Here is an 11,995-nt window from a genome sequence, read left to right as displayed (position 1 = left end):
GGGAAAAAAGCCTCACGCTCAACAAATGGAACATCTGCTTTCAGTTTTAAGGACTGTCACAAGCAAAAACTGAAGGACATGTTGCAGGGTCTACCACATCAGAAAACTAACTACCATTCTTTACTTGCTAGATTGCACTTGACAAAATGCATTTGCCATTCAGAAATTACAAATAAAAAGAAATCAGTGTAAGGCAGATTCAGAATTTGCTAGCTCATGACTTAACTTCCAGTCACAAGTTCTCAGCAAGGCATCATGTTGAACTGTCACTGGAAGATGGCCAGGGAAGTAGGAGCTGATTTTACCTGTCCATGCCTAGGACACTGTGAAACGTGGCTGATTCATCAAAAACTGACAGCATGTAGATCTCATCTACTATCACATGCAATTCATGTCTGCAAAAGGACAAAATGGAGATTACAAAACAAGGCTGCTTCTGGTTTAGAAGCAGAGACAAATTCAGGCCTGCAAAGACGCGCTTTATACAAAGAGGAGGGACACCAAATTTTGCAGAAGCATTTTTTTCACAACTCAGAAGATCTATTATGTGGACACTGAAGTGATTTGAGATATATCTACCTAACTGTCACCTGCAGCAATGATATAATCAGATTAAAAATTCAGTCATTTCCAATGCACTAGTGAAAATTAATTCCTGTATGTACTACCTGTCTAGTATAAGTTGTATCATCATCCACTTGGAATCTCACAGATTTTGAATCTCAGAGAGTATCCATGATCCATGACGAAACTGGGAACCCATATTCATATATTTCTTTGTCTTTGCACATACAGAAAAACTGTGAGGAAAGGAACTCAGCTTCCTGCCAGAGAAGCACAGCACCATCGTGTTTGCTAGGACTACCAACAATACAACTTGCATCCCTTGATGCAAGTCGCTTTGCCACTCCAGGTGACTGCATGGTCCATGTTCCCTTGTCCCCAGCACTCCCCGCTCCTCTCTTAAGCCTGCCGCTGTGTGTGAAGAGTAGACTGTTTGCCTGACTTAAAAGATATTCACAGATAAATTTAGGGACAGTGAGTAGTCCACCAAATTCTGGAAGCTGGATCTGACTCAGGATGCCTCAGCCTTCCACACTGACATACCTTTTAGCAAATTCCAGGTAATCCCGTAGCTCTGACAAGGAGTAGATGTCCCCAAGGGGATTCTGGGGATTCAGAAGAATTAAGGCCCTTACAGTGACACCCTGCAGAACACAAATAATGCAGTAATAAGAGAGCGCCCATCATGGGATAAATCTTCAGTCCCTCTACTTAAGCAGTAAGTGTAACACAAGATTCTCCTTAAGCTTCCGCCATGACTTTTTTACCTCAAAGGTCAAATTTGTATGAGAAAACTTTTACCCACAAATTAGATTTTTTTTTAAATTATATCACTTGCACAGTAAACTGAGGAAAAGATTACAGAATCAATCTATGATTTGGAAAAGAGGGAGTCTGCCACAACCATTGCCATCTGGTCAAACAATTAATGAGAAATATCCTATCACATTCTCAGCATGGAAGAGGACTTCCTCTGACCTGTATCAGTAATTGGGAAGTAGCAAATTACTGAAGATTGTCCATGAATGAGGCAAGAAAGATAGGAATTTGAGCTATGTGGATGCAAACTGTTCTCATTTAGAGCACACTTGTCTGGAGATGTCAGAGCCGGTAATGCTCTGAAGATGCAGCTAAACATATATAGCCCTTAGGACAACACCAAAACTTACAAACTCACTCTTCAGAAAGGCGATACTCATCTGCATTTATCCTCTAGATTTGCACCTCTCTCCCTCCTGCAGAAACTCTTGCTGTTCCTAGTGGATACATCTGCACTACTGTGTAGAGCAGTCGGTTTTGCGGTAACTCAGCTGGCCTTCCCGAAGGAGAAAGCCTGGGTAGTTCTTACTACTTAGTGCATGCCCAACGACATTTTTTTGACAATGTAAATGGGTTCCAGTACTTTGTGAATGGTACTCTTGGTTTATCGTTTCTGCTGTGACCAAAATTGGACAGGCACGACGCTGGGGTAATTCCCTCTAAGACTGACCCTGAGTTTCCAAGCAGCCTAATCTCAGGTGGTCTACAAGGACAACTGGAAAGCCAGGTGCTAAGCTTTGAAAATGTTTTGGTCTTCAGGCCACTTCTGGGACGTGCTGTCTCAAACTTACTGTAGACTTAACTGGTAATGTGAAGCTTGACTAAACTCACCTCTGCCCGGGCATCCTGCAAGGCTTTTTCCAGTTTTTCCACTGTAAGCTGAAAAGGCCGAGTGCTTGTTCCAGTAATCTGAAAGACATCATAAAGATAAAAAAGGCCAAATTATTTCAACAGAGTCTGACTTGAGCCAATCCCCTGAGAATGTTCCCCAAAAGAAAATAAAAACCCAACAATAATGACCTAGCAACCATCATCTTATCCTTTCATACTACAGAGAGAATAAATAAATAAATAAATAAAATCAAAGAAATATTCATCATAGGCTGGCCACACACACAGCATTCCTTGGTTATCCTTGAACAACTAAAACAATGCAAGATCTCCATCTGCTCTTCCAGCCCTGGGATCATCTTTAGTAGGACAGTACATACTTCTATCTCCAAGGCTCAAAATGGACATTTTTTTTTTCCTCTCAAGAGCTGTTATTGGGAGTAAGATACAAGAAAAGGACAAGACTGGAATCCAGATCTATGGTCTCGAGCAACCTTCTTGCAAATTATGTGCCCAGTTTCCCAGCAATAAATTGGGAAAATGTCCACGGGCTGCAGCCTGTCCTTGTTCTGAGGACTGCTTTCAGAGGTTCCCAAAGCTCAGCACTTTCCAGTATCAATTATTTTTTAACTACAGAGGTTGGTATTCCCTTCCCTCAGATCTTACCTTACTGTCTAAATAGGCATACACCAGCTTGACATTACCATAAAGGAAGACACTCTGGGTAATACCACCATAAAAGGGAGTAGCAATCAGAACCGCTTCTGGAACCAAGAAAACAAAACTGGTTATCAACAGGTCACAGCCTTTCTCTCTCTTCTAATGTACTTTGGCTAAACATGAAAGCTTTTTTACAGCTGTGCCCTCTGGAAAGGGGCAGCCTTTTCCTCCACTTTATTTTTACATTAATTCTTTAATCTTCTGAAGATTAGAAGAAAGAACCCAGGTAAACATGAGTATAGCCCACATTTAGTCTAACAAACTAAAATAGGGCACCACGAAAATAGTAAAGGCAGACAGGGCAAGACACCAAGTGTGAAGGCACGACATCTGCAGACAGTGGAGATGATGAATTTCAAAGCACAATCTTGCAGGAAACAAGAACTTTGCAGTAGGGCGGTGCCAATTCCACTACTTCACTTCTGTCAAACAATATTTAAACAGAGTAACACATCATTTCCCAGCAAAAATAAACATTAAAGACATCTCCCAACCATCCACTTACCCCCTGGATCACAAAGGACTGTAGCTAATGCAGAAAATAAAGAGCCACAACCATTTAAAACAATAACCTACAGAAGAGAGAGAGATGCTTGTGATAAATCTGTCCATAGAAAGACCACACTATAAAATAATAATTTCTGACCATATCACTGAGATATATTTTCTCCCCAATTCTCTAGCACGGATATTCCCAGAATTTTCCTGATGAAATCCCACTTCTACCAGAAATAACTTTAATCCTGTTCTTTGCTTCAGAGACACTTTGTCCCAGTGCCATTCTCGATTCTAAGAAGCAATTTAGAAAAAAGAGTAGGCTTTAAGTAGGGAAAAAATTGGGGAGCAGTTCTGAATTGCTAGAAAATGTAATGTAATTTTCATCATGTAATATGTGTTATCATCTCTTTGTGGTAACAGCAGCTCTGACCTCCTGCCAAATTTGTGCAAAAGCGGAAACCACTGTCTCATACAGGAGCAGGTCTGACTCCTGCCTCTGGAAGACAGATGCTCATAGGTCCCATGAGTTTCACTCCAACTATCACGCAGAATGTGCTGCCTTGGAGAAGCAGCGATCAGCAAACTGATCAGTGGTAACTTCAGTTCACGTGACGCATGGGCTTCTGCTGAATTACTGCAGCCCGAAAAGCAACGGCTGCCTTCAGCACTCAGCAGAGGCAGGAGTCCCTGATCCCCGCGGGCGCCTGCGCCCAGCCTGCATCTCTCCCAAGTCAGCGAGTCCTGCAGAGACTCGGGTCTTGATGCCTTCCTTACAACACTGCTGCAAAGTTTGAAAAGGTCTGTTTTTACAGGCTAAAACCACTCTTGCCTCAGTTACAGATTTTTGTCCTGAGGTGTAATAGCATAATGGGATGAAATTAAACTCAATTGGAACAATGGGCACTCTCTGTCAAGGGTGAGAGATACAGGGACAGTAGGTCCCAGAGCTGAATAAGGAGATGAAGACATAAAGCCCCACTGAGAGCACTGGCATGGGTAGCTGGCACACAAAAATAAAGCATGAGGCAAATATACGGTAGACCCAAAATGTTTTGGCTGAAGTGTGCATCAAAAGCTACTGAAATGGCTATGAATCAATCCCATTTACATGATAAAAGGCTATCATCTTACCAAATCATTTGTTTAGAAAAAAGAAGATGAAACTGTTTGACAACAAAACGTCAATACATTAGAATAGACACCAATGGAAAGTGGGTTACCCACATTTTCTGCCTTAAGAGGTGCAGGGGCCTTGCAGTAATAGGTCAAAAATCGAGCCACTTCCTCCCGTAAACTGAGAAAGACACAAAAGCAAATATTGATTCAGCTTATTCTCCAAGAGGCTGGGCTTCCCCAGGTCCACATCTCAGGAAAATAAAGCCAGGGCACAGTAAAGTCTGGTGAAAATAGCTAGAAAACAGGATAGATAGCTCAGGCCCATGCCACAGACATGACTTTTATACATGGCAAAGGTGTCCCGTACAATGTCTATAAAGGTGCATACATTTCTGATGAGCTTTTAATGGAAGCACAGAAGAAAAGGATTAAAGTCCCCAAGTGTTCACTATGCTTCAAAGAATTGCTTGGAGTTACCTAATTTGTTAATGTATACAGTGCTTTTAAAACTGTGTTTACTTTAGAAAATTTGCATCTTCTCTCACATAAAAGGATTTTTAACTGGATGAACTGGTAGGGCAGCTAATACAGAGTTTTGTAAAGAAAAAGATGATTAAATGACCTAGAAAAGTTTTAACTAGTGAGTGTAGCAGAAGCGGTTTGTATTCATCCCTGCCATTTATCAGACAAGTAGGCAAAAATAGAAGTGTCACAGAAAAGAGACGACTTACAACATATGTCCCTTCCAGTCGGGATACTGAAGCAGTGGAGGCTCCATCAGATTCATATCGGTCTGTGTCAGCTGGGAGCAATGAGAAGAACCATTAAAAGCACAATCACTGACAGGAACCGTGGAGACAGGCAGGAGCCACGTACAGACACATACCTGCACACACACACACACACATACATATGCAACTTCAACAGTTGTAAAACTGGACTGAGAAAGCCACTGACCATCAAAATCAATGCAGTCTGGAGAAGCAAGGACCAGCAAACTGATCAGTGATAACTTCAGGTTATGTGAAATATGGGCTTCTGCTAAGTTATTGCAGCCAAAACTTCGCCGCATGGAGATCTACAAAAAGGACATGGAACGGGCAATACCCAAGATGCCTGCAGAGAACTTTCTCAGCAAATGAAGCAAACCAAAGAGTCCTAGAGTGTTTCATCCAAGCTCTGAGGACAACAGCTTTCAGCTGAAAAGTAAGTCCCAATTGTGAAAGCTCAGGTCTAGACCGTCAGAAAGATAGAAAGGATTTTGAATCAGTCAGATAAGTATTTTCTTTAATAAACTTTCAATATATTATTTTTAAAGTTAATTCTAGCTTTCATTTATGTCTCTGTTCCAAGTTACTGCAGGTCCTTCAGATCTATAATTCTGATAAGTTTTGATAACTGTTGAAGTGTAACGTGAGCTTTCAAAAGTCAGGAGAAAAGTGAAATTATCTTCCTGATAGCTCTTCCCCAGGGCAGGAATTTTGTTCCTTATTAGGAGTTCACTCTGATCTCAAAGACAGATTAACCTGAACTGTGGAGCCCTTTTTAATGTTTATATAAATACAAAGTACGCATACTGCTTTTATCTAAATATTTTCTAGGTTGTAAACATCAGGGTTTCACATAATCCAGTTCTATGAAGTTGCAAGGGAAAACACAGCAGTGATAAGGGCAAAGAGGATATTTTACATAACCAAAAAGGGAATAAACAAGTATTATGTACAATGTACCTTCCAAGTATTTAGCGGCAACCAAATCTATGTGTTAATAATAAAAAAGGCGAGGGTGGGGGGACACTACAAGTAGGTGATAGTGCAAGGGAGGAGGGAAATTCAACATGCAGCGTGAAAATTTCTCACATCATAACAAAACCACAACATTTTGTATTGGTGTTTTAATAACTGGTGCCAAGCTCTGGAGTTTAAAGACACTGTCCTTATCCCATGCAGAATTACAACCTGATATTATAGGATTAAAGTTCCTTTATTCAGCTGTAGATGTTCTTGGAGCCTATGTAGCACAGAACTGTGCCTCCTTAGATCTCTCTCCTAAACTTATCTAGAGAATGCAACATAAAGCATATCAGCAGACTTGGCCAAAAATAACTATGCAATAATAAAGAGGAGAACCCTTAAAGATAATGCATTAAGGGCTAAGGAAACCAGATGGGCCAACTGAAAGGAAGACCATCCGAGATCTCACGCCACAAAATATTCTCTGATTTAAGGGTCAAAAGTTGAAGACAGAAATCCAATACACTACTTTATTCAGTGGAAGCAGTAAGTATTTACTGTCCCAAATAGCAACAAATTACTTGCCTACAATCCCAGCCGGTGCTGCGTTCAGTGAATCCATACTGTAACTCCAGGCTGCAATGACTGAGAAGCTGGCAACAATATCTTTCTTCAGCTCACTGTCACAAGCATGATGGCTCATCTCACTACAGCCGACGAAGTCTTAACTCATTTTCATAATAAGGCTAATTAAGACGCAGCTGACTACTGTCTCCCTCTGCACTACTTACTGCAGGCTTGGTGTTAGTTTTAAGGGGAAAGGACAGCGAAGGAAGGAAGGTACCACCTACGCAGCCTAGAAGGCACCTTTTTCGTGCAGGCAGCAGCTCTGCCTTACCTGTTCTTTTAGCTGGAAGGCGGAGTGGTGGGGTAGCGTCCCCCCGAGTCAGTGGAGTGGCAGGCAGAAATAAAACAAGGAACATTTTGAGGGTGGGAATTGGTGGAACAGGAGCAACCACGAACTTCAAACCGCAGAGGCCGACTGTCCGACCCTGAGCCACCTTCCCTCCCCACAGACAGCTTCAGGTAGGAGAAACTGCCACCCGCCCGCCTCGCGGGCTGCACCGGGGCGGTGATTTGAGTGGAAAGCAAGAAACCTTCCTCTATGGCACAGTTCTGTTTTTTTCTTGTGGCTTTTTCTACTTTTTGGCTTGTGCCATGCGTTTCATGCCTCTCCCCGGTGCAGCTGAGCAAGGCGAGCAGGCAGCAGCTGACCCAGTCTGATTTCGAGACGCTTCAAGAGCTGCCACCGTTCCCTGCTGCCACGCTCGCGCGTAAGTTCAGAACTGGGTGTCCAAGTCGTGTGACTTTATAACGGATGGATGGGAAGATCCTTGAAATTAAATAGAACTCAAAAGCTCTGTGTTAAATTAACTACTGTCAGCAGGAGAAAATAAAACGCATCTCTTTCATTTAGTTTTCTGAGGCAAGCACACCCACAAAGGGAAACCCACCAGCAAGAGGAACAGAAAAACACCCTTGTTCCTATCCTCCTGGAAAAATAACATAAATAAATGTACAAGTAGCTGGATTCAAAAGTGAATTTCAACAAATAAAAAATTCACAACGAAAACTTTACCAGAGAAACCTAAGCAACCACAATAACTCTAGGAAAGTGAGGAGGAACTACCCAACAAATTAAGTATTTCTTTTTGGAATAGGACTTACCCGCTTAGACATCAGGTCAAAGCAGAGTTTATTCTCACTGGTGCCAAAGTTTATTATACCCTAGAAAAAGAAAACATTTATTTTTTATAGACACAAAAAACACATGCATACATCACCTTAGCTATCACTAAATTGCCTACAAAAAGCTTACCAAGGAAAAACAGAGTCACATAAACTTCACCATATATAACTTCAGACAGGTATCTATGTGTGTGTGTTTACATATATATCCCAGGCACCCAGCTTCTTAGTCGATAAACTGTCTGTAAATGATTATGTACTAACAGTTTATACTTCTTTACAGAGTATGTTTAACTTAATCTTGAATTCACTCACTGGTATATATCTAACTACAAAAGAAACTCTATAACCATTCTGAGAAAAAAGAAGTTTATCCTTCTGCAGCAGTTTTAAACAAGGTTTTGGATACATTTCTTTATGTAAAAGCATTTGTTTATCAGTCATTACCATTCCACCCCACTGATCTGCTCAGAAACCACATAAACATGTAGTCATGGAAAGTGGATAAAACTCTACATTTTCCCCTCTGGAGAGATGACCCTACAGTTCCAGGTTGAGGATTTGGCCCAGCTTATTTAGCACTACATTAGATCTTGAAGATTTCAAATCTACTACCACATTTTCATTATTGGAAGAGGTTAGGTAAATACATTTTTAAAAATGCCAAAGGAAATCTAAGCAACTGTACGTTTATGATATTACTAAACTACAAGTCAAATTTTAGGTATTTGTTTAAAAAGCTACCTCCTACGTAGACAACAGCTGGTAGAAGAGGCACTTTGCGCCTCATAATGCACCTCGTTTCAAAAACTTCACTGTGTTTTCCTATCTTAAAAATCTAGTTTTCACCTCCCAACATAGTGTGACTAAAGTCAGGGCTAATAATAAAACATTTCAGAAGTTTCAAATAGTTCAGTATCTGAATGCGGGATCTATTTAAAAGTAATCCACTTATAAATCAGTATTTATATTTACTACACTTGTTACTCAGTAATAATTTGCCATGAAGCATTAACACTCAGCCTTTGTGCCACAAGGTGGGGTATGATGAGCTACTTAAAACTGAGCAGCCGAGTGTAAACAGGCAGAAAAAGTGCTGAGCGTTAGTTAAAAGTAATTTCAAGAAAAAAAAAAAGAATCTAATACTTGGTTGTTGTTTCTCCTGCACCCATCACCTGCAATAATCAGATATAATCAGATAATCAGGGATGGTCTTCAGTGGGCAACAGAAGTGATGAAAGGATGAACAGGAGCTCTGTTTATTCCAGCAGATTTCTTACATCTTTCAAGGTCTACTACTGCTACTATTTTCCCACTAAAGAAATCAGAGTGGAAACCTGAGCTGAACACAGCTTTCATCTTTGATATACAGATCATCTGCAAAGCTACTCTTTATTTCCCTTCCTCAAACAGCTTGACCCACCAGGTATTAGTGAGATCAAAAAAAAAAAAACCACCACAACAAAAAAACCAAAAAACCCACACTTTTAGTATATCTGTCAGCAAACCTCCAAGAAAGTTTTTTTTCCTAGGAAGAAAGCCAGGAAAACACTTTGAGGTTCTCACTCACATTGGGGTTCTTGTCTTCATCATACTTGTCAGCGTGGTAAGCTTTGTACCCTTCCTCAGTGGAGCCACGAAAAATGTTGGCAATGTTGCCGCGAGAAGAGAGGTAGGGGCTTCTCTGGAAGTCGCTGGGGCTACAGAAGCCGTGCATGTCAACCCTCCTCTCGGTAGGCAGCCGAGCCCTCATCTCCTGCAGGTCGCCCCCTCCTCCTCCCATTCCCGCAATTTCGGACAGTGCCTGGCTGAAGTCCAAGCCCCGAGGCATCACAACAGAGGAAGATGAGCCACTATGGCTCTGCTTTAGGATGCTGAGCATCTGAGCAAAGACATTGAACATGCGAAATTCATGCTCCCGCTCCAGTTCAAACCGGCGCTGCTCCAGTTGCATCCGACGCTCCTCCACGTCCAAATCTCGCTGAAATCGGCGTTCTTCCATCTGCAAAAAGCGCTCTTCCATGGCCCGCTGAGATGTCAGGGTCTTCAGCAAGAGATCATCGAGCGGGTCCTTCACGCGCTGGCCTTTCCGCTTTTTTCTCAGCCGATGCAAGGCAGAGAAGCCAGGCCGGGGAACCACATTCTGGATCCGTGATGAGTTTGCCATGTTGGGCTCACTGAAACCTGTGAATATGTAAAAGCAAGGAAGAAAAATTAAAGGCGCAGCAAGTAAAGTGGCGTGCACATGCTTTACTGCCTTCCCCATCCCTTCCTAGGAAACACCCTTGGATTTACTGGAGGGTTTTACAGGAAAAACAAAGACAGACCTGTCAGGTATATCTTGAAGTTTACGCGTAGTTTTTTTGAAATTTGAAATTTTTTTGAAATTTTTTAAAGTCGTACATTGGGCACCCCATTATGCTGCCAGCCCCATACTCAGCCTCTGAATTAACCTGAATGATCATCGTCAGTTGCCTCCACTGGGCTAACTACGCAACAACCACGGCAAAGAGGACGCAGCATTTCTTCCTGATCTCAGACATTAACCTCACACTGGTTATCGCCTCTCTTCTTCCCCACCATGTCATGCTCTTCCATCAGTCTGTCCTAGACTGGTTTGAAATCCCCAGGGTTTCCAGATTGCACCCTTCACGGCAGCCAAGCAATGCCCAGCGGCACTTTCAGTGCAGGAGTCTCATCTGTAAACAGATACGTTGCTCCTGCCAGTAACTTTCAAAAACATCTTCTTTCCAAGTCCTAATGAATAGCTTAGAAAGCCAGGCAATGATTATTCCCAAGTATTCTTCATTGCTGAGTGTCCTAAAAGATTAGATCCAGAAAATATTTTAAAAGAACACAAGGAAAGTTTCACCTGCAGGTTTAAAGTGTAGCCATGGCAGAAGAGGGTCTCCTGATACAATTCAGCATGAGGACCACAGACAGCCTTGGTGATGTTCAAATGATACCAAAAAGCATGCAATTTTTTTTTTTTTCAGTAAGGTAAGTACTGTCAGCATTATATGCAGAAATCTAGCACAAATGCCTAGCCCGGCTTATGGCAGACATGCCAGCCCTTTGGATTTCATACACAATGTTTAGCCTAGCGCAGTAATTTTAGGTTTTATTTACCTGCAGCAAGATACGTTTTGGGAATGGCCAGAAGACTATGAAGGCAGATACCAGCCTTCTACTATAAAGCTTTTTGGAACGTGGAAAAATAAGGATCCAAATGTCAGTGCCAGAACCAGGTGTCTATCTCTGCACCAGAAAAAAAAAAAAAAAATCTCTTTCTGGGAAATCGGGCAGAAACCTTATGCTGGAATGTAAAAGGCTATCCCTACCTGAAGGTGAAACACTGGTTTCAATAGGAATCTCCACCCTGGAGATGGGAGAGTCGTTCTGGGCCCTCTCCAAGAAGGCTCTCTCCATCTCATGTTCTTCAGGGGAGCCCTGTTGGTAAGACATGGATGGTGGGGGCTCTGGGGTCAAGCACTGTTCATCAGAGTTCACCTCCTCACATTTGATTTCCATCAGTTCAGGGTGCTGGGAGTGTCCAAAGGGCAGGGCCGAGGAGGCGAACTGGTGATGGTAGCTCTCCACCATGCTGCCCTGCAGCACCTGCTGAGCCATCATGCTGCCGCTCAGCGAGCTGTAGGCCAGGGCAGGCCGGCTGGTCAGCACCCGGTCCATCACCTCGTAGAACTTCCACGTCCGGCCGCCCCGCGGGGCCTTGCTGTTGTCCTTGATCCGCCGGTATTCCAGCTTCATCTTCTTGATCTTCTCCCGGCACTGGTCGCCCGTCCGGTGGATGCCCTTCTTTTTTTTCGTGCTGGTTGCGCAAGCAGCTCTCCAGCTCCACCTGCACCGACTCGTCGGCCCAGAGCTGCAGCAGCTCCACCACCTCGGGGTCCGACCAGTTACTGCCGCGCTCGTACTTCTTCCCCCGAAAATCCATCACTCCCGGG

General features: G+C 42.7%; 1 protein-coding gene across 1 annotated transcript in view; it reads right to left on the bottom strand.

Annotated features, from left to right (window-relative positions):
• LOC104626873 (1-aminocyclopropane-1-carboxylate synthase-like protein 1) overlaps nucleotides 1-11,985 on the bottom strand; it is a gene marked incomplete at its 3' end in the record, with an annotated part of 14,639 nt that extends 2,654 nt beyond the window's left edge. The window contains exons 1-11 of the mRNA XM_010294901.1: nucleotides 11,896-11,985; nucleotides 11,372-11,843; nucleotides 9,601-10,214; nucleotides 8,010-8,069; nucleotides 5,280-5,350; nucleotides 4,657-4,726; nucleotides 3,440-3,506; nucleotides 2,881-2,978; nucleotides 2,215-2,292; nucleotides 1,108-1,208; nucleotides 306-395 (exon numbers count right to left, since the gene is read on the bottom strand). Coding sequence (XP_010293203.1) covers nucleotides 306-395; nucleotides 1,108-1,208; nucleotides 2,215-2,292; nucleotides 2,881-2,978; nucleotides 3,440-3,506; nucleotides 4,657-4,726; nucleotides 5,280-5,350; nucleotides 8,010-8,069; nucleotides 9,601-10,214; nucleotides 11,372-11,843; nucleotides 11,896-11,985 — 1,811 coding nt within the window. The remainder of the gene's footprint in view (nucleotides 1-305; nucleotides 396-1,107; nucleotides 1,209-2,214; nucleotides 2,293-2,880; nucleotides 2,979-3,439; nucleotides 3,507-4,656; nucleotides 4,727-5,279; nucleotides 5,351-8,009; nucleotides 8,070-9,600; nucleotides 10,215-11,371; nucleotides 11,844-11,895) is intronic.
• Nucleotides 11,986-11,995: the final 10 nt, after the last annotated feature.

Source organism: Phaethon lepturus, unplaced genomic scaffold (genome assembly GCF_000687285.1).
Source record: "Phaethon lepturus isolate BGI_N335 unplaced genomic scaffold, ASM68728v1 scaffold28419, whole genome shotgun sequence".
Classification (NCBI taxonomy): domain Eukaryota; kingdom Metazoa; phylum Chordata; class Aves; order Phaethontiformes; family Phaethontidae; genus Phaethon; species Phaethon lepturus.
The sequence above is the reverse complement of the archived record's forward strand: the minus strand, read 5'-3'. Positions and strand labels throughout refer to the sequence as shown.